The 24,090-nt window shown below is 49.2% G+C and overlaps 1 protein-coding gene across 1 annotated transcript in view; it reads right to left on the bottom strand.

Moving 5' to 3' along the window:
• The window catches only part of SLC6A11 (solute carrier family 6 member 11), a 125,205-nt gene that overhangs the window by 55,248 nt on the left and 45,867 nt on the right, over positions 1 to 24,090 (bottom strand). Inside the window, exon 6 of the mRNA XM_061397088.1 lies at positions 7,791 to 7,925. Within this exon, the coding sequence (XP_061253072.1) occupies positions 7,791 to 7,925 (135 nt within the window). The remainder of the gene's footprint in view (positions 1 to 7,790; positions 7,926 to 24,090) is intronic.

Below are 24,090 nucleotides of genomic sequence, written 5' to 3'. Positions count from 1 at the left end.
ATCTTTCCCAGCATCAGGGTCTTTTCCAATGAGTAAGTTCTTGGCATCAAGTGGCCAAAGTATTGGAGTTTCAGCTTCAGCATCAGTCCTTCCAAGGAATATTCAGGACTGATTCATCAGGTAGGTTTAAAAAAAAATTATTTACTTTAATTGTAGGATAATTACCTTACAACATTGTGATGGCTTTTGCTGTACATCAACATGAATCAGTCATAGGCATACATGTGACCCCTCCCTCCCAAACCCCGCCTCCCACTGCCCCCCCACCCCATCCCTCAGGTTGTCACAGCGCACCAGCTTTGGGTTCCCTGCATCACACATCAAACTCCCACTGGCTATTGATTGTACATGGGGTAATGGATGTTTCAGTGCCATTCTCTCAAATCATCCCACCCTCTCCTTCTCCCATCGTGTCCAAAAGCCTGTTCTTTATGTCTGTTTCTCCTTTGCTGCCCTGCACCTTAGATCGTTGGTACCATCTTTCCAGATTCCATATACATCAGATAGGGTTTTAAACCAGGGTCTTGTTTTCCTTGACTTGTCCCCCAGTGAGGTGGAGAGAGGGGAAGACTTGGCGTTCTGAGGGCTTTCTCTGGGCATCGTCCAACCCAGTCCCCTTAGCTGCAGGCTCCAGTTCCCTCCGAGAGGAGGTTGTCTTGGGGTGGTTGTCCCTGACTTGGGAAAGCAGACCCCGGGACTTGGATCTGTGACAGGCCTTTCTGTTCCTGCCCTGAAAACACACACTCGAAACACAAAGAAGAACGAGAGTGGCAGAAATCTGGGGCAGGGAAAATGTGATTTCCTGCAAGAGCCCCTCCACTCCCCCAAAGACTGAAAAGGCAGAAAATAAAAATTTGAGGGGGGGAAAAATGGAGTGGAAGCACTTCACACTTGAGAGAGAACACAGGGCTGACAGAGAAGACAAATAGATGTTTAGAAAGTTATAACAGACCACGGAATGCAAATTGCCAGGGGACAAAGGCGGCGAGCTGCTGTGTCGCTTCAAGTGCTTGACAAGAAACTTAATTACTGGACCTGCGATTAGAGGCGCTCGGTTCTGAGTTCAAGGCCTCCCCCTTGGGCTGTGGGGCCTGGGGTCATCCTGGCCAGAGCCAGTGGCATGGACACAGAAGGAGGAACACTGCCGAGTGCCCGATGCCCTACTATGTGCCAGGCCCTGGCCAGGGACCCACACTGAAACTGAAGGTGTGTTTGCCTCCCAGGCGTGCTGGCTTCACGGCTGCCATGTGCAGCACATGTTCATACCTGGGTGGACAGGTGACAGCCCTGAGCTCAGAGAGGGATGGGCGGAAGGCTGCCCAGGAACTCAATGGTAGGAGAGTCTCAAATTTCCTTCCCACTGCACTAAAAATCCCTCTCTCTGAACCCCCAACCACGGCACGTGCTATGTCACCATAATGCAAAGTCACACAGACTCTGGTGGGAACTGTCCTTCCTTTCCTCGTTCATTCATTCAAAATAGATTTACTGAGCGTGTATGGTGCTGCAGGCACTGGAGATCTAACAGTGACTGTAAAAGGTCAATCCCCGCCCTCACGGACCCTACACTGTCGTGCGTGGCGGACAGTGATACACAATGAATAAAGTCTGAATGTTGGCAAGTGCCACAGAGGAGTCAGAGCCGGAAAGGTGGGTGGGATGTGCGGGGGGGTGGGAGGGAGCGGCGGTTTGAAACCAGGCGGGCGGGAAGCCCTCAGGGACACGACAGCCCTGCAGACCTGGAGACCACATCCGTGGCTCTCTCGACACCACAGTGTCCCATGACGAAGGCATTCTCCCGGCTCCCAGCACTCAGCTCTTCACCTGTTTTCCATTTCTGGAGTTCTCTCTGCTGCCTCACTAGCTTAGGAGAGAGGAGAAGGGGACTGCTGTGAACACCGCCCCCCCCCCCCCACCCCCGCCCAGCCCCACAATCAGTTTTCATGGAGAATCCCTGCTCAAGCTCAGAGCGGCAGGAGGGCCCCTCAAAGGGAACTGTCCCTTGTTAAAGGCCCCGAGAGCTGGTGTCCAGAGCTCTGCATCAGTCAGGCTCCCTGTGTCCCTTTGCAAACGTAAATGACACAGCAAATAGGCATGTCTGAGCCCCTTGTAAGTGGGAAGGAAGGGGGGCTGGGCCGGATCTGGAATTAACGGAGATCCCGGACCCTGTAGAGGCTGCATCTGAACTCCTCGTCACCCTGGCTGGGATGCTGGCAGAAGAGCATCCCCATGGGGCAGGAAGACACCCTGGGGACCCCCCTTCTGTGCGTCACTGCCTCCCCTCCCCTGTTGACCCTCACAGGCACGGCCCCTCCCACCACAGGCCCCAGACTTTAGGGAACGCCAAACATGTCTGCAGAAAAGTGACGCCCTGACAGTGAGGTGCAGCCCCCCAGTTATCACTGGAGCCCCCGGACAGGGCTGGCTGCAGCAGGCTGCAGAAGAGACCAGGCGACTTGAGGGTTCTGTCCAACGCCTGCAGCCTCAGCCATCAGCATCCCCCAAGCCCCCACCCAGCGAGCCTCTGGGGGCAAGAGCAGGAAAGTGATGGCAAGAGTGCAGCCACTCCCCATCCCCTGGGATGGATGTAGACAAGGCTGATCGGTCCCTGGCTTTGGCACAAGGACGGTTATCAGTAACAAGCTGCCCCATTCTCCTCAACAGACGGAAAGGAAGGAGGAGGCTGTGATCTTGCCTGATCCCACATCCCTCTTTTCACAGGGAGAGGAACTCGGGTGAGGAGGGGAGACTCTGCTCTCTTGCACCAGACGGTGGGACCCCTGCAGGGAAGGGGGTCTTGCTCATTCTATACACTGAGTGTCTGACACATGTGCTCATATTGGGTTCAGGGCTTGGTTCAGTGTGAGCAAGGCCTGTGGGCAAGGCCTCTTTCCACAGCATGGATAAGTCCCAGGGAACAGGCAGAATGGTGACCTTTTCTAGACTTGTAAGTAGCCAGTGAAATCACTAAGCGGAGTTCTTCCATGATGTACTTTGTCAACACGGGTTTCACTTTTTCCAAGGATAATCCCTTATTGCCACAGTGTCAATTTACTTTAAACAATGACAAAAAATATGTATCAACTGGTAATTAAACCCATCCAGACTGTTTTGCGGAGAAAGCAATGGCAACCCACTCCATTACTCTTGCCTGGGAAATCCCATGGACGGAGGAGCCTGGTAGGCTACAGTCCATGGGGTCGCTTAGAGTCGGACACGACTGAGCGAACTTACTTTCACTTTTCACTTTCATTCACTGGAGAAGGAAATGGCAATCCACTCCAGTGTTCTTGCCTGGAGAATCCCAGGGATGGGGGAGCCTGGTAGGCTGCAGTCCATGGGGTTGAACAGAGTCGGACACGACTGAAGCGACTTAGCAGCAGCAGCAGCAGCAACAGACTGTTTTGGCCTTTCCCAATTTGAGGGGTTGGGGTGGGAGGGGAGGATATTAAAATAGTTTTAAGAAATGAAAAAAAAAAATAGTGCCCTTGGCTTCTTCATGGTCTGTAACATGTACCCAGTTGTAACTGGGTGGTACGGTATACTTACCTCCTTTCATTTAGGAGTTGACCTGCCCAGAACCCAGGGACTCTGGGCTCTAAGTCCTCTTTGGGTTGCTCAGTTGCTGTGTGGCCACAGGCTAGTGTCCCAGCCTCTCTGACCTGAGTCTCTCTGCCTGCCAAGTGGATGCTCTAGCTAGGACACTGTGACTCTGCTGCCTGCTCATGGGCTGCCCTCTCTCGGCACAAGGAGACAAGCTTTGTGTGGTGCATCCGTCTCCAAAGGTGGAGGGACTGTCAAAACCTTCACATTCACTCAGCGTGCCTGTATGCTCCACTGCCCACCTTTCAGCCCCCAAGGCAGATAGAGAGCTGGTTCAGGGCTGCTCCCATCACCGTTTCCAGCCATGCCGAGCCCTTCCTGCAACACACCCAGCTTTCAAAAACACTAGCTACATGGAGTGCTGTTTGCCTTTCCCTGTGGGGTCACTATCCTTATCTATGCAGCAGACAATCAGCGATGACTATTGCTTTTTGGTGGAGCTACACACATGGCGGTGTGGGAGAAGACTCTCCAGAGTCCCTCGGACAGCAAGGAGATCAAACCTGTCCATCCTAAAGGAAATCAACCCTGAAGATTTGTTGGAAGGACTGATGCTGAAGCTCCAATACTTTGGCCACCTGATGCGAAGAGCTGACTCATTGGAAAAGACTCTGATGCTGGGAAAGACTGAAGGTGGGAGGAGAAGGGGACGACAAGAGGATTGAGATGGTTGGATGGCATCACCAACTTGATGGACATGACTTTGAGCAAACTCTAGGGAGAGTACAGGACAGAGAAACCTGGCATGCTGCAGTCCACAGGGTCACAAAGAGTCGGATGCGACTTAGTGACTGAACAACAACACAGCAAACAGCAAACATATCCATGTCTTGGCCCATACTGATGGAGAAACAACAATTACTACAGCTCACAGATCTGGTGAGCTGGAGGTTTTTAGACTTCTTGCTAAAGCAACAAAACATTTCTTTAAAAGCCAAAATAGCTCTGGCTCTTACATTCATTCAGCAAACATTTATTGAGCTACTGTGTAACAGGAGCTTCTACATCTTGCTAACCCCTTTCCACCGAATGCAGGATGTTAAGGGTGGGAGGTCTTGGGACCCTTGATAAAGGGAGTCACATGGTTTCTGCCTCCACTACTCAATTCTATCTTTGACTCGTGCCTTTGGAGAGCCACAGACGATACGTAAAAAAATAACAGTACCATGGCCAATGCTCCAGTAAGACCTTATTTATATAAATGGGCGGAGGGCTGAATTTGACCAGAAGGTCATAGTTTGCCAACCCACACTCATAGAAAACTCAGGGCTCTCCAAGTCTGTTTTGAAAACCATTGAGTGAATTCACCCTTTCATGTCATCTGTGGGGAACTGAGGCCCAGAGGGAGAAAGGAGAAGGAACTTGTCCAAGGTCACTCAGGACCAGAGGAAGAACCCAAGCCCTGACTCCCAGCTCCATCACTCTAAGTGGTCACGCTCCACAGAACAGCCTTGCAGGTGAGTGCTGGCTGGGGACCCAGACGCTTTATTAAAGGAAGAGCTGGTAGGTAACTGGGATGATTAGGGTAGATGGTCTGAACAGGGAACCGCCTGGCCTCGCCTTTGTTCTTCGCCTGTGGGCATGCGTGTGTCTGTGTGTGCACGTGTGTCCATGTGCAGGGCTCCAAGGCCGGGAGAGACTGAGGGCGGGAGGAGAAGGGGCAGCAGAGGCTGAGATGGCTGGATGGCATCACCAACTCAGAGGACATGAGTTTGAGTAAACTCTGGGAGATAGTGGAGGTCAGGGAAGCCTGGCATGCTGCAGCCTGTGGGGTCACAGAGAGTCAGACACGACTTAGCAACTGAACAACACTAAGACTGTAGGTATCACAGTCGGGTTTTCACAAACTTTTCTGATCATCAGGGTGGTCACTGAAGCCTGTTAATAATATAGACACCCATGTGCCATCTCAGCCCCGCAACAATGCATCCCAATGTGTGCCAAGGTGTCTCGGGGATCAGCCAGGTTTGGAAGCTCTGGGAGATGCTTGGGACCAGCTGACCCTGAGGACCAGGAGAAGGAAGCCAGTGAGCAGAGGACAGAACAGGATGGCTGTCCTGGGTGAAGGCAGAATTCGTGGACATAACAAAAATACACAGACCGGTGATTTTGGAAATCTGTTTTCCAAAACTGCTTCTTCAACTGAGCCCTTGGCATCAGAGGTTGGAGTTGGAGAGGCCAGCTGTCAGGAGCTCATTTCCTTCTTCCTAGGGATTCTGCCTGCAACTCAGGTGGCTGCTGTCAGCAGCCTAGTGGGGTCTGAGCCTCGGGGCCCTCACGGTGTGGCAAACTGAGACAGAAATGAACACACAGGCCCGTGCCACCATCCGCTTTAATCCACTGTAATGAGCTATACCTGAGCTGCACAAACCAGGCCTCCTCAAACATTCCCACCCCTACCTTCCTAACAGGGGGCAGCCTCAGCCGAGACCATAAACGTGACATCTGTGAAATGAAAATATCTCCTGCCATATTAACAAACAAGAAATGTCACAGCCATCAGAGATTTCTGGCCTCCAAATGTGAATGAGGGCTCCCCAAACTGCAACCCAGCAGATGCTGCCACCCCTCAAGGTGACTGCTGAGGCGCTGGGGGAATGCAAGAAGCAAGGTGAAGAAGGGGACAGGATTGTCCCCAAACAGCTGAGGTGCAGAGGAAAGGAATGAATTCAGTGAGCCCAGAGGCTTGCATCTTCCCATATATAGAATGCTAAATTCTTTAACTTGATATGTGATCTTTGCTGTTCAGACCACCTGCTCCCTTTGTTGCAAACTTGTAGATAGCTTGACTTCTCCTCCTGTCTCCTTGGAGCAGTTTTGTCAAAGCTACTGAGATGCTGGTCTTCCCAGGCTTGGAGTCCTAAACATTCCCACCAAATAAAGTAACTCTCTACTTTCAGTCATGACTATATTCTTTATTCGACACATCTCTTGCAAGCTTTGTAATCAGCTGAACACAGATTCTACACTCTACTCTGTAATCTGTGTTTGTTTTCACAGAAAAACGAGCGCCTCCTCACCCACTGGGATATCTGTGAGTATGTTATTTCACATGTTGGAGCTGCCAGGGGGCCCTCAAATAACACTGAGACCTGGGACCCCCCCCCCCCCGGCCCAGAGAGTTTGCTTTCATTGCTCTGGGTTGTGCTCTGGGAATTGGGATTTTTTAAAGCTCCCCAGGGCTTTCTAACAAGTGGTGGGGGTTGTTAGGGGACAGCATCCCCTAAGATGCTGTCTTCATCTCTTATCTAACACCCTCAGGCACACACACCACCCCTGCCCACCTGGAGATGCTTCAGCATAAACAGTTCCACCCAGGATTCAGAATGGCTGATGCCTTTCCAAAGACAACTAACAGCTTGGCCAGTTTTTAAGAGAAACTGGGTCTTGGCAATTTTCTTTGTGGGGGGTTTGCTCACGGGTCACCGGTTATTTTCTTTCTGTGAGCAAACCCCCTGCAAAGAAAATCACCAAGACCCAGTTTCTCTCAGAGAACCACGGCTGCAGAGATCTGTGTTCTCAGGTGGGGGGGAAAAGTGTATTTTTATTTTTACTGGCCTCTAACTGAGCAATTCCTTCCATTATGAATGCAGGCACTAGACCACCGTCCAAGCAGCAGTCTGCATACGTGTGCTTAGTCGCTCAGCTGTGTCCAACTCTCTGCAACCCCAAAGACTATAGCCTGCCAGGCTCCTCTGTCCATGGAATCCTCCAGGCAAGAATACTGGAGTGGGTTATCATGCCCTTCAACAGGAGAATTTCCTGACCTAGGGAATGAACCTGGGTCTCCTGCATTATAGGCAGATTCTCTACTGTCTGAGGCACTAGGGAAGCCCTGTTAGCAGTAGAAACGCCAGATATTTTCATATCACGGGATAGATATCTCCAAATACCATTTATACTCATCACTGCTTTGAAATCATGGAAATTATTCATCATATGCTGGATCTTGCTACACTGTGCTGTGCTGTCGCTTGCTACTTGACTGTGTCACAAAATCTGTCTTTTCTCATGTTTTGGTGATTGAAAAATTTCAATATATCTGATTCCCTGTTTTATGCATTGAGAAGCATTATTCTGAGAAGGAGGCCATAGACCTTCCAACTACTCGATAGGGCCACTGAGCGTCCATGGAGAAGCCTCCGTGGAGGTGGCAGGTGGCTGTGAACGGAGCCAGCAACTCTTACCTGTGGGTCGGAGAGCCGGGAGAGGTCGGGGTACAGGTAGAACTTGATGCCTTCGGAGGCCCCAGGCAACGTGACCCCTCGGATCAGAAGGATCAGCAGCATGACATAGGGGAACGTCGCGGTGACATACACCACCTGCCAGGAGAGGAGGGCAAGGGTCAAGAAGGGGTGATGATGATAGGCAATGCAGCAGCCCCCCCCACCCAACTTCTCCCTGGCAGCAAAGGGCTGCCCAGTGCAGCAGCAAGAGCTCTAACACATGTGTTCTCCCCTCAAGGCCAGATCTTGCAGTGAGCATCTCCTGAGAGCCCATGGGTGGTGCTGGATCAGTGGTCCTCTCCAATCTTCTTCTGACTGGCACCGAAGAAATACATACATACAATACCACAACCCATACACACGAAGAGCCAAGACAGGAAGTTTTGCAGACTCATGCTCATCTCACATGTGTGATGCACTCTAAGACTTCCTATCAGATGGTTCCATTTGAAAAAAAAACTGGTCATGATCCTTTAAATTCACATCTCAATTTACCAACGGGTCAAGACACACGTTTTCGAAAATCACTGCTCTTAACAGAAAATCAAGTTTTCTTAGCCAAAGACAGGACAGAAGAAGATAGAATAAAACAGAAGGGCATGGGAAGGGGAGAGGAGGCTGGGGAGCTGTGAGGGCGCTTTTTTCCTGGAATCACTCTGGCATGGTCCACCTGGAAGGAGGAAACTGATGAACCTGATTGGCCCCTGCAGCCCAAGGATTCTGTGCAAGAATCGAGGCAGGGAAACAGACAGAATCTTCCCCAAGCGTCCTTGAGCAGGAGCAGCTTCGAAGGAAATGGCCACAGCGTGATGGATCACAGGAGTTCCTGTCTGCCCAGGGTGCCCTCAGGACTCAGTGCCCGCTCCTGGTCACGTTCGTCCTCCTGCACATCCTCTCCTCCAATCACTTGGCTCCTCTATTTAGAGCAGCAACTTGTTAACCTCTGGGGGCCGCAGACACTTCAGGGACTCTCCTGACAACTGTGGACAGACTCCCCCTCTCCGTTCACAGATCACGCACACCAGCTTTTGGATGGCCCAGAGGCTCCGATTCCTCAGGTAAAGGACCTACGTATGATCTTAATCCCTCCATCACTCTGGAGCCTCTCACCCCTTTGCAAGGCAGGGTTTCTTCTACCAGTGGCTCAGGCCTTCACGCTACTCATTTATTTACAATATTTACTTACTCATCCCTCTACTCACTCACACCCACCCCCAACACTCCTATGAACGGAGCACTGAGCTAGACTTCTGGATTAAGTGGGGGGTGGTCACAGAATGCGGGTTTCTGTTCAAGAGGCTTCCCCACTGGTAAAAAAAAGAAAATACAGACGTGTACGTAGGTAGATACAGCATCCACTGTGTAACTGGGGGAACACAGAGGATGGTGGAGCACAGAGAAGCGAGTAGCTAACCTCAGGGACAGGCAGGGAGGGCTTCTTCTGGGAGGTGATCCAGCTGTTGACCCATAAAGGATGAAGAGGAGTTTCAGGACACAGGAAACTTGGAGAAAAGGAAGAAGGAAGAAGTAAAATCCTACTGCATGCTGGACACTTTACACATGACGGCAGAAATGGCTATGTTTATTCACCACTTCCACACGCCAGTCATTCATTCTTCAGATAGGTATGATTATCCTCTTACTAGATATGAAGAAGATATCTAGCATCCTAGATGCTAACTCAGGATGGCCCAGCTAGGAATAGCTGATGTGGATTTAGAAGGAGGCCTGTGGTAAAGGTCATGACTTCAAGGTCATGTGATCAACCATTGGGCTGTGTATGTGACTCTCATGACAGCAATGCAAATTCAGTGTTATTTCCCCCATTTTTAGAGATGTGACTCTCAGAGAAGTCGAGTCATTTGATTGGTAATTTTAACTCAGTCCTCAAAAATAAAAAAATAAGAACCACCCGGGGGTGGTGTTCATGGGTCCCGCCACTGAGACAACCTGGAAGGCTGGATAACCTCTTCCAGACACTGTCCCCAGCCTGCGGTGACCACGCCACCCTCAGGCCACCCACAGTCCTGCCCCGCAGATTCTGGCATCCGTGTTCAATCCACACGCCATGTAATCAATGTGAACAATCTCTTGCCATCACAAATGTAATCCAGAGAAGGTAAACGCAAGTTAAATATATAACGAGAGACCGGCAGTCATTATTAGTAGTATAATAAAACACTCCAGGTTGCACTAGGGGTAAAGAATCGGCCTTCCAATGCAGGAGACACACAGGAGACACAGGTTTGATCCCTGGGTCAGAAAGATACCCTGGAGAAGGGAATGGCAACCCCCTACAGTATTCTTGCCTGAAAAATCCCACGGACAGAGGAGTCTGGTGGGCTAGTCATAGGGCTGTATACACACTACATACATAATAGTAATATTAATAATAAATTGGAGACCAATCAGCAAAAAGTGTTGCTAAGAGTGAGAGCTAAGAGTGCTATAGAATCTCCACCTCCCTTAGCACAATCTACCTATCGTAGATCTTCAGCATTTCAGGTTAAAGCTTGAATCTCCTGCCTTCAAAATGAAGGCCCCCTAGTCAACTAGCTTATGTCTATGAAGCTGGGAAGGCTAAACTCTATTGCTTTCATTGTATAGTTTGCACTTCTGCTTCTGCTATATGGTGGAAGATTAATTATCCAGAATGCCTAGGACCTGATTAATGATATTTCTGGAGTTTAACTCTCAATGCTCACTAAATCAGGGGGGAAAAAGTGTTACTATGTGAAACGTATGAACAAAGGAAAATCATAGACATTTGTCCTTCAATCTGTGGGACCATCTTGGTGTGACTTGACATTCTGCTTATTCTCTGCCTGGTCTGTAGTGAGTGGACTGGGCCAATGGTGTGTCATTAGGTGTCACATATAACCCGGCCGCACACACGTCTGCAGTGTCCTGGAAGTACACAGAGCAGACAGTCAGCACAGGGGCACGATTTATGAAGTGGCTGATCATTACTCTGAAGCAATTCCAATGTTCAGAGTCCTAAATGGATGCTCTGCTTCCACACGACATTTAGGAGAACTCTACTCCCTCCACTGGTACCCACACCCTCCTTTTCAACATTCATTTTGTAAAACCATAAGGGAAATAAAACATTCAGGTACAGTGCCCAAAGACCACGGTGTGGACAACGAGTCAGGCTGCCAGAAGGAAACCGCTGGCTGGCAGGCACTGGCGAGAACAATCCCTTTTGTAAGCCAATGTTTGAGAGCCCAGAGTCAGGGTACAAAAGGTGGTTCAGGGGCACCATTACGTAATGGACGCAAGTGGAGAGTGCTATGAAGGTGAGATGCAGTGCTGACCCAGCTCTCCTAAAAGGCCGTCCCAGTCTGTCTCTCCCCTCAGCCACCCCAGATACGTGAACATCACCTTCAATTTCTCCCAAGAGTAGCTACAGGCTGTCCAAACAATACAGATCATGTCATCGAGAGCACGCCTGTCAATGGCTCACACGCGGCCACACCTTTCCCGGGTCCATGCCAGATATCACTAATGGACCACCTTCCTCCGCAGCTAAGCCCGGATGCAGCCCCAAACCCTCTGCAAGGGACTCTAGGCAGCACCGCTCCCGGCTGGGACAAGACTGCTATCTGCTCCCCTTGCTCTAGCCCACTTTTCACTCATGCCTTTGTCTTCCACTGCGGATCCTTAGTTCTGGCCCCCAGAGTGCTGAGACCAGGTCTTGTGCTCAAGGAAACAACTGCTGGATGTGCGCACATGGATGAAGAACCTGGGGTCACGAGCCCACCGCAGCAGCACAAAACCAGGGCCAGAGGCTAGAGAGACAGGTTGGAGGGTCTCAGGAAGGGCTCTGGCCTTCTCCTGGCCAAGTCAGTGAGGCTGAAGCTGGGTCTCTGAGGTTCGGGAGAACGGGAGAGGCCAGTCGGGTGGGGAAGGTATGGAACCAGCTGATGATGTGGATGCAAGCACAGATCTGGTCCCCCGGGACGTGTAGGCCCCTCCAGGTTGTCCCCTGGTGCTCAGGCTGGAGTCAGCCTTGTCACTTCCCTCTGCTTCCTCCACATCCCAGGAGTAGCATCAGGTCCTGCCAACCTGACCTCCAACTGTATTCTGAAACTACAGCCCCGTCTTCATCCCTGTCATCGGGGCCCTCCATCACCCTTCTTCTCAGCCATGTGACAGCCCCATTCCGTGGCCCGAGGTTTACAAAGAAGACTCTGGCATGTGTCTTCCTGCTCCCCTGAGTCCAACCCCCAGGCACACAACCCAGGCTGTGGGATACAGAGCCGAGAGCTGGGCTCTGAGTCAGGGACCCCGCGCTCCAGTCCTGGCACAGCCCCCACTTGCCGTGCGGCTCAACCAGTCTCCACCGCCTCCCCCCACAGCCACTTTGCTCTCAGCTGTGCCAGGCCCCTCGCTGCTGGGGCGCAGGCCAGGCCTCCTGCAGGCCTCCCTGCCTTTTCATGCCTCCCTTTGTCCGAACATCCACCCCCAGCTCCTGGGCCACCCACGGCGTCAGTCCTGGGTATGCCCGACTCCCCACAGCTCTGAGGGCCCCTCAAAGGCAGGGGCCCTGCCTTCCAGCTGTGATATCCTGGTCCCATTACTGTCCACGTTAGGCAGGGTGGCCCCAGCGGTGGGTTTGAAGTTCCTTGGTCTCACGTCAGGGGCTGCCTGATTCACTAGAAACCACGCCGTGCGCCCTGTCCTCCCCAACCCCCACCCAACCCACATCCACCCCCACTCACGCCTGCATCCTCCCAGCACTAGAGTTCTTCTCTGTCAGCTGTTTATCTTACTGTCGTGTCAGTTTAAGATTTCTAAAATGCAAGTTCCACAAAAAAAGGGGAGTTTCATCTTTTCCTTTCCCTGCTGTATCCACAGTGCCCAGGCCAGCCTATGTTTCACAAAACGAGCTCAAAAAACATCTGTGAGAGAGACAAATCAGCAGGCTGATACCTGAACCCTGAGTTTCAATGTAGGTCTTCAGAACAGCTCCTGTGCTTTGTCTACTGGAAATGCCAGATCCATATAAAATGGGGTTCAGAAAGTTGCATTGGATTTTAAGGAGCATTCATGGCTTCCCTGATGGCTGAGCAGGTAAAGAATCTGGCTGCAACGCAGGAGACACAGTAGATGGGGGTTCAATTCCTGGGTCTGGAAGATGCCCCGGAGGAAGGCACGGCACCCCACTCCACTGCTCTTGCCTGGAGAATCCCATGGACAGAGGAACCTGGCAGGCTACAGTCCACAGGGTCGCAAAGAGTCACAGACGACTGACTGAGCAACTAAGCACGCGCGTGTGCACACACACACACACAAGAATAACGAAACCACAGTAGATATGGCTTTAAAAGATGGACCAGTTCAGTGATGGAGGGCTAAGACGTTCAGGTGCAGAGTTTAGTTTCACTGTGTCCGAGGCCCTAGGATCCGTCTGGAAAAGCCAAGCAGGGCTCAGGCATTATGCTAAATGATACGGGATCTGGTTACGGACAAAAATAAGGTCACTGACAAGGTACTGTTTCGGCCGGCCGGTTCCTGGCCGCTGTCAGTAGTGGTGTGGACCTGGAGAGGTGGGCGTGGGGGAAGGGGTGGTCTCAGCTGTCAGACCACTCGGGCCTCTGAAAGGAGACTCCTGACCAAAGCACACCCTTGGGTTAACAAAGAGGTTTTTTTTTTTTTTTTTTTTAACTATTGTTTAATTTCTTTTCAGCAGGTCAAGTCCTACTGAATATAAAGGTTAGCACAATTGGTGGTAATTATACTGTATCCTGTTTTAATTGACTCTAATTGCTCATTTGCATTCCAATACTGGAATGGTGGGGTGTTTTCTCCCTACTTCCAGGACACTGCTATTTATTTCATGACGGGGAGGGAACTGTGTCATCACTGAGAATGCCATGAAAGTTCAGAAGGGCTGTCCCTTCAATGGAGTCAGCTAGAAGCATCAATCAAAAGGCACTGAGCTGGAAGGGTGGTGTAGAGGCAGGGACCCAAGACCACAGGGTCAGAAGACACAATTTGCAGGGCAGCGTAGGCAAGTTACACGCCCTCTCTGGACTGGCATTTAACCATAGACAATGAGGCAAGGGTAAACTAATCTAAAGTGCAATCACTCTTACCATCTTCCCCAATTTTTTTTTTTTTTTTGCTATATACATGTGTCATCTTTATGCTCTCTTGCATTAAATAAATAGTATATAATACGAAAACTGTGATTTTTTTCACCATAAACTGAAAATCTTTATTTCTTACCACAAACAGAAGGTAAAAGCAAAAATAAATGCAATGAAGATAAAATGTGATTAAATTCTAGCCAAAGGCTCTGAGTCTGCACTGTGTTCTCAGTTCAAAAGCAAGACTAGCAAGTGTCAGAGTTACTAAAATAGCTAAAAAGCTTACTGCACCTTTTGCCTTAAGACACATGGGCATGATGTGATGTTCTTTAATCCAGGTTCATGCATCACTAAAATCACCCTGCAGACCACCAGGAGAAAGAGCCCTTCCCACATCCCTGAGAAAGACAGACGATTGCTGAGGTCTATCCTAGCAACTACAGTGTTTTCTAGAACACAAGCCTTTTCAAAGGACCAGGAGGACTCCTGGGAGCTCTCCGGGGTCCTGATTCTGACTTGGGCTGAACCTTCCTCGAGCTAGTTACCTGCAGCTTGGGAGACACTGAAGTTGACTGAGCTCCAACCCGGTGCCTGAGATATGTCGCAGAAGATCTCTAACTGATCTGCATACCACTTGAATAAGTTCTATCCTCATTTTGCAGATGAAGAAAAAACAGACGCTTGAGAGAGAACTGCTTTGTTCCCAGTCACAGAGTGAGAAGAGATAAGAAAGCCTTCCTCAGTGATCAATGCAAAGAAATAGAGGAAAACAATAGAATGGGAAAGACTAGAGATTGCTTCAAGAAAATTAGAGATACCAAGGGAACATTTCATGCAAAGGTGGGCCCAATAAAGAACAGAAATGGTATGGACCTAACAGAAGCAGAAGACATTAAGAAAAGGTGGCAAGAATACACAGAAGAACTATTAAAAAAAAGATCTTAATGATTCAGATAACCACAATGGTGTGATCACTCACATAGAGCCAGAAATCCTGGAGTCTGAAGCCAAGTGGGCCTTAGGAAGCATCACAATGAACAAAGCTAGTGGATGTGATGGAATTCCAGCTGAGCTATTTCAAATCCTGAAAGATGCTGTTAAGATTCTGTACTCAATATGCTAGCAAACTTGGAAAATTCAGCAGTGACCACAGGACTGGAAAAGATCAGTTTTCATTCCGTCCCAAAGAAAGGCAATGCCAAAGAATGTTCAAATTACTACACAATTGCACTCATCTCACATGCTAGCAAAATAATGCTCAAAATTTTCCAAGCTAGGCTTCAACAGTACATGAACTGAGAACTTTCAGATGTTCAAGCTGGATTTAGAAATGGCAGAGGAACCAGAGATCAAATTGCCAACATCCATTGGATCATCGAAAAAGCAAGAGTTCCCGAAAAACATCTACTTCTGCTTTAATGATTACGGCAAAGCCTTTGACTGTGTGGATCACAACATACTGTGGAAAATTCTTCAAGAGATGGGAATACCAGACCACCTGACCTGCCTCCTGAGAAATCTGCATGCAGGTCAAGAAGCAACAGTTAGAACCAGACCTGGAACAACAGACTGGTTCCAAATTGGGAAAGGAGTATGTCAAGGCTGTATATTGTCACCCTGATTATTTAACTTATATGCAGAGTACATCATGCAAAATGCCAGGCTGGATGAAGCACAAGCTGGAATCAAGACTGCCAGGAGAAACAGCAATAACCTCAGATATGCAGATGACACCACCCTTATGGTAGAAAGCTAAGAGGAACTAAAGAGCCTCTTGATGAAAGTGAAAGAGGAGACTGAAAAAGCTGGCTTAAAACTCAACATTAAAAAAACGAAGATCATGGCATCTGGTCCCATCACTTCATGGCAAATAGATGTGGAAACAATAGAAACACTGACAAACTTTATTTTCTTGGGCTCCAAAATCACTGCAGATGGTGACTGCAGCCATGAAATTAAAAGACGCTTGCTCCTTGGAAGAAAAGCCATGACCAGCATAGACAGCATAATAAAAAGCAGAGACATTACTTTGCCAACAAAGGTCTATCTAGTCAAAGCTATGATTTTTTCCAGTAGTCATGTATGGATGTGAGAGTTGGACTATTAAAAAAGCTGAGCACTGAAGAATTGATGTTTTTGAACTGTGGTGTTGGAAAAGACTCTTGATAATCCCTTGGACTGCAGGGAGATCCAACCAGTCAATCCTAAAGGAAATCAGTCCTGAATATTCATTGGAAGGACTGATGCTGAAGCTCCAGTACTTTGGCCACCTGTTGCGAAGAACTGACTCATTGGAAAAGACCCTGATACTGGGAAAGACTGAAGGCAGGAGGAGAAGGGGACGACAGAGGATGAGATGATTGGATGGCATCACGGACTTGATGGACATGAGTTTGAGCAAGCACCGGGAATTGGTGATGAACAGGGAAGCCTGGAGTGCTGCAGTCATGGGGTTGCAAAGAGTCGGACATGGCTGAGCGACTGAACTAAACAGAACAGAGCTGTCAGTCAGTGATGAGAAGTCTGCCTTCTCCACCACATGTGCCGGGCTCTCTGCCTCAAACCTGGCCACACAATACCATCCTGCTTTCAACTTCTTTGTGCTCCTCTGTCTGTCCTTCAACCTCAAGGGTCCATCTTGCCTGACTTTGGGCAGCAACTCATTAGCAGCTACCCCAGACTGGGAAACACTGTGGTAGCCTAGCCCCTGTCCCCGTTTCCTTCCAGCCATGCTTGCCTCTGTGTCTGGGGTATATCTGCACATCCCATATGGTTGGAAAGCACAGTATTGAACATTCAATGCTAAGAGAACCACTGCTTTGAACACCAACAGACTTACCCCAGATTGGGATTCTGAGAGAGTCCTACCTGAATTCCCATGAGAGAATGCTATAGCAGGTGCCAAACAGTCTGGCAGAAGCGCCACTAAGATGCTATCGATCTCCAGGAACGAGATGCCAGGAGGATGAGCATCGGAAAAGGGAGGTCACCGGAGACACACCTCTCCTCTTCACCAGTTTCAGAGATGTTCTTAGAACAGTCTATCAGAAATAGTAAATGAAGAAATACAACATTCCCTCTGCTTCGAGTAACCACATCCTAAATAGGTACAGGAAATAATGTTTTAAAAAGAAAAGAATGAAGGTATTCACTATTCAAGGAGGTAACAGTCTTTTGGTGGTGGTGCTTTAGTCCCTCAGTCCTGTCCAACTCTTTGCGATGCCATGGACTACAGCCCACCAGGCTCCTCTGCCCATGCAATTTCCCAGGCAAGAATACTGGAGTGGGTTGCCATTTTCCTCTTCAGGGGATCTTCCCAACCCAGGGATTGAACGAGAGTCTCCTGCATTGCAGTCAGATTCTTTACCACTGAGCCACCAGGGAAGCCCGACAGTCCTTTAGCAGGGTAGCAATATTTCCATAAGGGAACATGCTGTTCTCTGCAGCCAAGCTGCTTGGGTGCAGCCTATGGTAAGAAACTTGCAGAGACTTCTCAGATACTGACCCTAAAATGCCATTCCCAGCCCTGGTGAGGTCAAGACAGAAGGATTCGCTCAACATCTAATGTCATCTTCAGGGTTGGGATATTGTGGGCAAAAAACCTAACACCTTAGGAGACCAGTGAATAGTGTTACTCTTACTTCTGGCTGATGGTTGGGACCAAAAAGATCACCTTCACCCATGGCCCGTTCTGACCTTGAGATCCCACGGCTTTATTATTGTGTAGTCAGGGACATCCTGGTTGAAAGCAGAGGGCTCAAGAGGGAAAGTGCTGGGTGGGGACAAAGAGAAGATCAGGAGACACCGAGTAAAGATACAATGATGGGAAAAATAATTACTGTTGGCTCTACATTCTAATGGCAGGAAGTGAAGAGGAACTAAAGAACCTCTTGATGACGGTGAAAGAAGAGAGGGGAAAAGCTCGATTAAAACACAACATTTAGAAAACTAAGATTATGGCATCCAGTCCCATCACTTCATGGCAAATAGATGGGGGAAAAAGTGGAAGCAGTGACAGATTTTATTTTTTTGGACTTTAAAATCACCACAGATGATGACTACAGCCATAAAATTAAAAGATGCTCGCTCCTTGGAAAGAAAGTTATGAAAAACATAGACAGCATATTAAAACACAGAGACATCACTTTGCCAGTGAAGGTCTATATAGTCAAAGCTTCGGTTTTTCTAGTAGTCATGTATGGGTCTGAGAGCTGGACCAGAGAGAAGGCTGAATGCTGAAGAACTGATGCTTTTGAACTGTGGTGCTGGAGAAGACTCTTGAGAGTCTCTTGGACTGCAAGATCAAACCAGTCCATCCTAAAGAAAATCAGTCCTGAATGTTCAATGGACTGATGCTGAAGCTCCAATACATTGGCCACCTGATGCGATGAGCCAGCTCACTGGAAAAGACCCTTAGGCTGGGAAAGACTGAAGGCAAAAGGAGAAGGGGGTTGCGGAGGATGAGATAGTTAGATAGCATCACTGACTCAATGGACATGAATAGAAGCAAACTTTGGGAGACAATGAAGGGTAGGGAAGCCTAGAGTGTTGCAGTTCATGGTGTCGCAAAGAGTTGGACACAACTGAGCAACTGAATGACAACTACACGCATTACTTATTCTCAAAGATGGAAACTAGTGTCATCATTACAGAGGTGGAAATGGAGGCACCCAGATTTGAGTATTTGGCCCACCGTTGCCCAGCTAGAAAAAGGTAGGATTCAAGTTCAGATCCACCCAGCTCCAAAGCCTGACACTCAGCCACTACCTAGACCCAAAGGGAGTTCAAGTGTAGCCTCATCTCACACCAGGTCTCCCTGTGCTTCTTGAACAAACCCTGCACTTTCCCACATGTAAGCCTCTCCTTCTGTCATTCCCTTTACCTGGAAGGTCCTGTTCCCCTTCTGAACTCATCAAAACCTTGCCAGCCTTCAAGGCCAGTTCAGTGACTGTGTCTTCCAGGACTCAGCATGAAGCCACCCAGGCAGGAAGGCAAGGCGCCTTCCCCAGTCTGCAGCACACTGGCTGACATGGCACACAGGTACGGGATCAGGGCATCCCCCCACATGGTGAATTCCCTGGTGGCTCAGATGGTAAAGACGCCACTGCAATGCGGGAGTTCCAGGTCTGATCCCTGGGTTGGGAAGATCCTCTGGAGAAGGGAATGGCTACCTACTCCAGTATTCTTACCTGGAGAATCCCATGGACAGAGGAGCCTGGCGGGTTAGAGTCCATGGGGTTGGAAAGAATTGGATACAACTGAGCCACCAACATTTTCACTTTTCTGGGAAAACTAAGTACAAAAACTAACTTCTGGCTCTGTCTACGTCTGTGACTGATCTGGGGCAAGCTCTATGTATTTCAAGGGCTTGATATTCTCCTCTGTGAAGTGGGAACAATAATAAAGCAGGTTCTGAAGTCCATGGAACATGGCTGAGTTCCCACCTCCCTCGGGAACTAGCATCTCCACCACAGCGGGCACAGTGGCCCTTAGTCAACACCTCTCAGAGCCTCCTCTCTCTACTGAGCTCTTTCCTCATTCTGCCCTCTCCTGCGCCTGCCTTTCCTGTACTGAGCCGTATCTCTGCGGTTCTGACTGCTTCTTGCAGAGGCCCATGAAGGCTGTAAACAGTTGGTGAATGAGCACACTCAAACCCCAATAACCCAGCAGGAATGAACGGAACAGAACAGGACATACTCCCATGAGTCTACAATGGGCTTTTGGTGCAAACAGGCTCTGTTCTTGCCCGAGCCTCTCCATCTGAGTGTGAAGGGCTTTCTGTCCAGTTCAATTCACCAGCTGTTTTGTAAGCCCCCCTGGGTGCCAGCTGCTGGGCTGGCCTCGGAGATTATGCTGGTGAATGAGCCAGCCCCAGACAGTGACAGACGTGACCACAGACCATTCGGTGGATGGCAATGGGAGCTTAGGGACACGTGGAGGCAACTCAGGTAGCAGTGGTGTTCCTAGGGAGGTCCTCCTGGAGCTGGGCTTTGAAAGGGGAATGGGCTGTCCTGTTGCTCCAAGGACTCTGGACCTACAGTGTGCTCTGTGAGTAAATTCCTTACAGCAAGAAGAGTGAGCACCCAGGGAGCTTCAGCCTAAGAAGAACTGCACCTCTAAGAAAGAACCAAGATCTGCACAGGGACAGGGAAGCTGGGCCTGGAGCAAGCAAGAGACTTGAAGAACAATGACACGCATGAAGACGGCTGAGCCCAATTCAAGTCCTTGTCCACAGGACATCTAAAAAAGAAAAATCATTGGAAGGGGAGTCTGGTGTTAAGCCTATTTCACGGTGAATTAAGATTAGTGGGAGAGTCAATGCTATTGATTTTTACATAGCTCCACCGTGAAGACCACAAAAATGAAAACAAATCCCCAGAATAGTCCAAATGACATAAATATTCCATGCAGTGCCCAGCCAAGCTTCCACCAGCATTAGGAGCTATTATTTACTGCCTGGAAAACACATTGGTACCTTGGCTAATAATGATTTAAACACCATCCATCTCCCTTGGACTGGAAGGCTGCTGTCGCCATGGCGACCAAGGGCACCATGAAAACACACCCTTAAATGCCGGGCAGGGCTCTACAGGTGCAAGGAGGCTGGTGGGCCAGAAAAACCACTCTGTGTCCTCTTCCTCCAATCTCCAACATGCTCTTGGTGATGGAGGAGAGAGAAGAGCATCCATGCTTGGGGGCTGTATCTTAGCCAGAAAGGCAAGATGCTGCCTGCATCCTTTAAACATCACCTGTTCACTGAGACAGACTGCCTCCTGTCTATCCCACAGGCCACTTACTGGGGGCTCTCCTGGGCCCTTCCTCAAGCGTCCAGAGCAACACAGGTCCCTCCCAGACCACCTGCAGTAGCCATAACATGCTCTTCCCAAAACAACTTCATTTGTTAAAAGAACAATCTACATTACCTCCTGTTCTTGCCTCAGGTGCCTTATCTCCCACCTCTCCACCCAGGGGCCACCCCCAAGGACACCAGAGGCCCCCATTAAGTCAAGTCTAATAGCTTCTTAGCCTTTGTCTTTCTTCCAGTTCCCAGCTTAAACACTTATCCCCATTAGAAAGTTTCGCTTTCCTGCTTCCTTTCCTCGTGATTTTTTAAAAGTCATTTACAGGTTCATTTTCTCACACATTCTTTCTATCAGCTAATCAACCAGTCAGCCAATTTTGATCAGCAGCATCTGTTATGTGCCAGACACTGCAGTGGGCACAGTGGATGCAAAGGTAGATGGGGAACTAGCCCTGCCCTCTAGTTGTTCTGGCAGCTGCCTGCTGGGTCTGCAGATTTCTAAGCTGCTTCCTGCAAGACCAGCCTCCTCTCATGTCTGTTCTTTCTCTACACGCTCCCATGGCTTTTCTTACCTACTCCTATGGAGGGCTTCCCTGGTAGCTCAGTGGTAAAGAATCCGCCTGCGATGCAGGAGACATGGGTTCGATCCCTGGGTCCGGAAGATGCCCTGGAGGAGGGCATGGCAACCCCTCCAGTATTCTTGCCTGAGAATCCTCATAGAGGAGCCTGGTGGGCTACAGTCCACAGAGTCGCAAAGAGCCGGACACGACTGAAGTGACTGAGCACACACACATGGTTTTCGGAGCCACTGATGCACTGATGGTCTTCAGTGTCTCTCATCAGCCCAGTGGTATCTCTTGAGTTTAAGACCCATATTTTCAACTCCCTTTTCTGTACATCCACTTGGATTTCCTATCTACAATCTCACATGCTCAAAATCAAAACCGTCACTTTCTCCCCCAATCTGTTCCTCCCTCTGTATCTCTTTCTTGGATAACAGTGTCACCTACATGATGACCTCACTGCATCCTCTTTGAGTCCAGTTTCTGAATTCAAATGAATAAAGCCTTTGAAAGGGAGAGAGATACATAGCTGGGGTCCACTGCCCTGCAGCCCTTCACAGCCCTCTGCAGGCGTGGCCAGCTTCAGGAAGCCCTCCCTCTCCTGCTCCCCTCCAGGCCCCTCTTCTAGCCCTTCTCTATTTCCCTCATCTCTCAGCTCCCAAAGTCCCACATCCTTTGCTGTTATTCAGTTGCTAAGTGTGTATAACTCTTTGCGACCCATGGACTGCAGCATGCCAGGCTTCCCTGTCCTTCACTATCTCCCGGAGTTTGCTCAAACTCATGTCCTTTAATTCACTGATGCCATCCAACCCATCTCATCCTCTGTCACCCCCTTCTCCTCCTGCCTTCAATCTTTCCCAGCATCAGTATCTTTTCCGGTGAGTTGGCTCTTCGCATCAGGTGGCCAAAGTATTGGAGCTTCAGCTTCAGCATCAGTCCTTCTAATGAATATTCAGGGTTGATTCCCTTTAGGATGGACTGGTTGGACCTCCTTGCAGTCCAAGGGACTCTCAAGAGTCTTCTCCAGCACCACAATTGGAAAACATCAATTCTTCAATGCTCAGCCTTCTTTAAGGTCCAACTCTCACATTCATACATGACTACTGAAAAAACTATGCTTTGACTATATGGACCTTACCCTTCATCCTTCTCTTGAATTCTTTCCCTAGGTATCCCACCTGTTCCCAGAGCTCTAATTCCATCAGCTCTAAGATGCATGCATTTAGCACTATTCACAGAGAAGGCAATGGCACCCCACTCCAGTACTCTTGCTTGGAAAATCCCATGGACGGAGGAGCCTGGTGGGGTGCAGTCCATGGGGTTGCAAAGAGTCGGACACGACTGAGCGACTTCACTTTCACTTTTCACTCTCATGCATTGGAGAAGGAAATGGCAACCCACTCCAGTGTTCTTGCCTAGAGAATCCCAGGGACGGGGGAGCCTGGTGGGCTGCCGTCTATGGGGTCGCACAGAGTCGGACACGACTGAAGTGACTTAGCAGCAGCAGCAGCAGCACTATGCACCTTATTATCTCTGAAATCAGGATGCCACCCCTCTGAGTAGAAGGGACTGGGGTCAGAGCTGATCCTATTATCACCACTTCGGCTGAGTTACGGGCTCGCTGGGTTAAAATATTTTAAATCAATTTAAATCAATTGGTGTTTGAAGGTTTACAATGTCTTTTTTAGAAAGATCACACTGTTTCAGAGACGGGGGCGAAAGTTGATACTGTAAAGCAAATATAAATCATTATAGAGAAACAATCACACATTTTCTCGAAAAGAAACAACCAAGTACTTTATGGATCTGAGAAGATACCCACCAGCAGATGAAGCTGGGTCACACTGTTACTGCAGCACATGCAAACTGATTACTATGGCACCTCAAACAACACACCTGCAGACTGGAGAACCTGCTGATTCCTTTAGGAGAGATAAAGAACCCTCAAAGCAACAGGTGTCTGGTGTGGTATCTCACATGTCACAGGGAGTAACCAATGTCAAGACAATGTAGAGCAGATTAACTAGTAGTGTTTCTGCTTCTGATGTTCATTCTTCTTAACTGGACACATTAGGTACCTTCTGGTATATAAGATGGGCTTCCCTGGTGGCTCAGACTTAGGTAAAGTATCTGCCTACAGGGTAGGAAACCTGGATTTGATCCCTGGGGTCAGGAAGATCCCCTGGAGAAGGCAGTGGCTACCCACTCCAGTATTCTCAGGGGTTCCCTGGAGGCTCAGACCGTAAAGAATCTGTCTGCGAGGTGGGAAACTCGAGTTTGATCACTGGGTTGGGAAGATCCCCTGGAGAACGGCATGGCAACTCACTCCAGTATTCTGGGCTGGAGAATTCCGTGGACAGAAGAGCCTGGCGGGCTACAGTCCATGGGGTTGCAAAGAGTCGGACACAACTGAGTGACCATAATGGCGCAACTCAGATCAGGTGAAATATGGCATGTCAGAAGTTTCTCATCTTTTGGGGGACACAGGCCCTTTAAAAAATCAGATGATAGCTATGGACTCACACCCTACCAAAATGTGCTTATTCTCATGACCCCATCATTTTTATACAATTCCAAGGGGTTTGGGGGCTTCTTGAAGCAGCTCTGGGTCCCAGGTAAAGAAATCTAAACATGAAAGCTGATGACTCCCCTCCACATCCCTCTCTCTGCAGCACTCCAGGCTTCCTGTCCACCACCAAACATTCCTACTTGCAGCCTCAGAGGCATCACAAACCTATTGGGTCCCCAAAGAGAGGCACATCTCCCCCAACTCCAGCCACAGCTCTCCCCACTCTGACACT

The sequence above is a fragment of the Bos javanicus genome, chromosome 22 (genome assembly GCF_032452875.1).
Source record: "Bos javanicus breed banteng chromosome 22, ARS-OSU_banteng_1.0, whole genome shotgun sequence".
Classification (NCBI taxonomy): domain Eukaryota; kingdom Metazoa; phylum Chordata; class Mammalia; order Artiodactyla; family Bovidae; genus Bos; species Bos javanicus.
The sequence above is the reverse complement of the archived record's forward strand: the minus strand, read 5'-3'. Positions and strand labels throughout refer to the sequence as shown.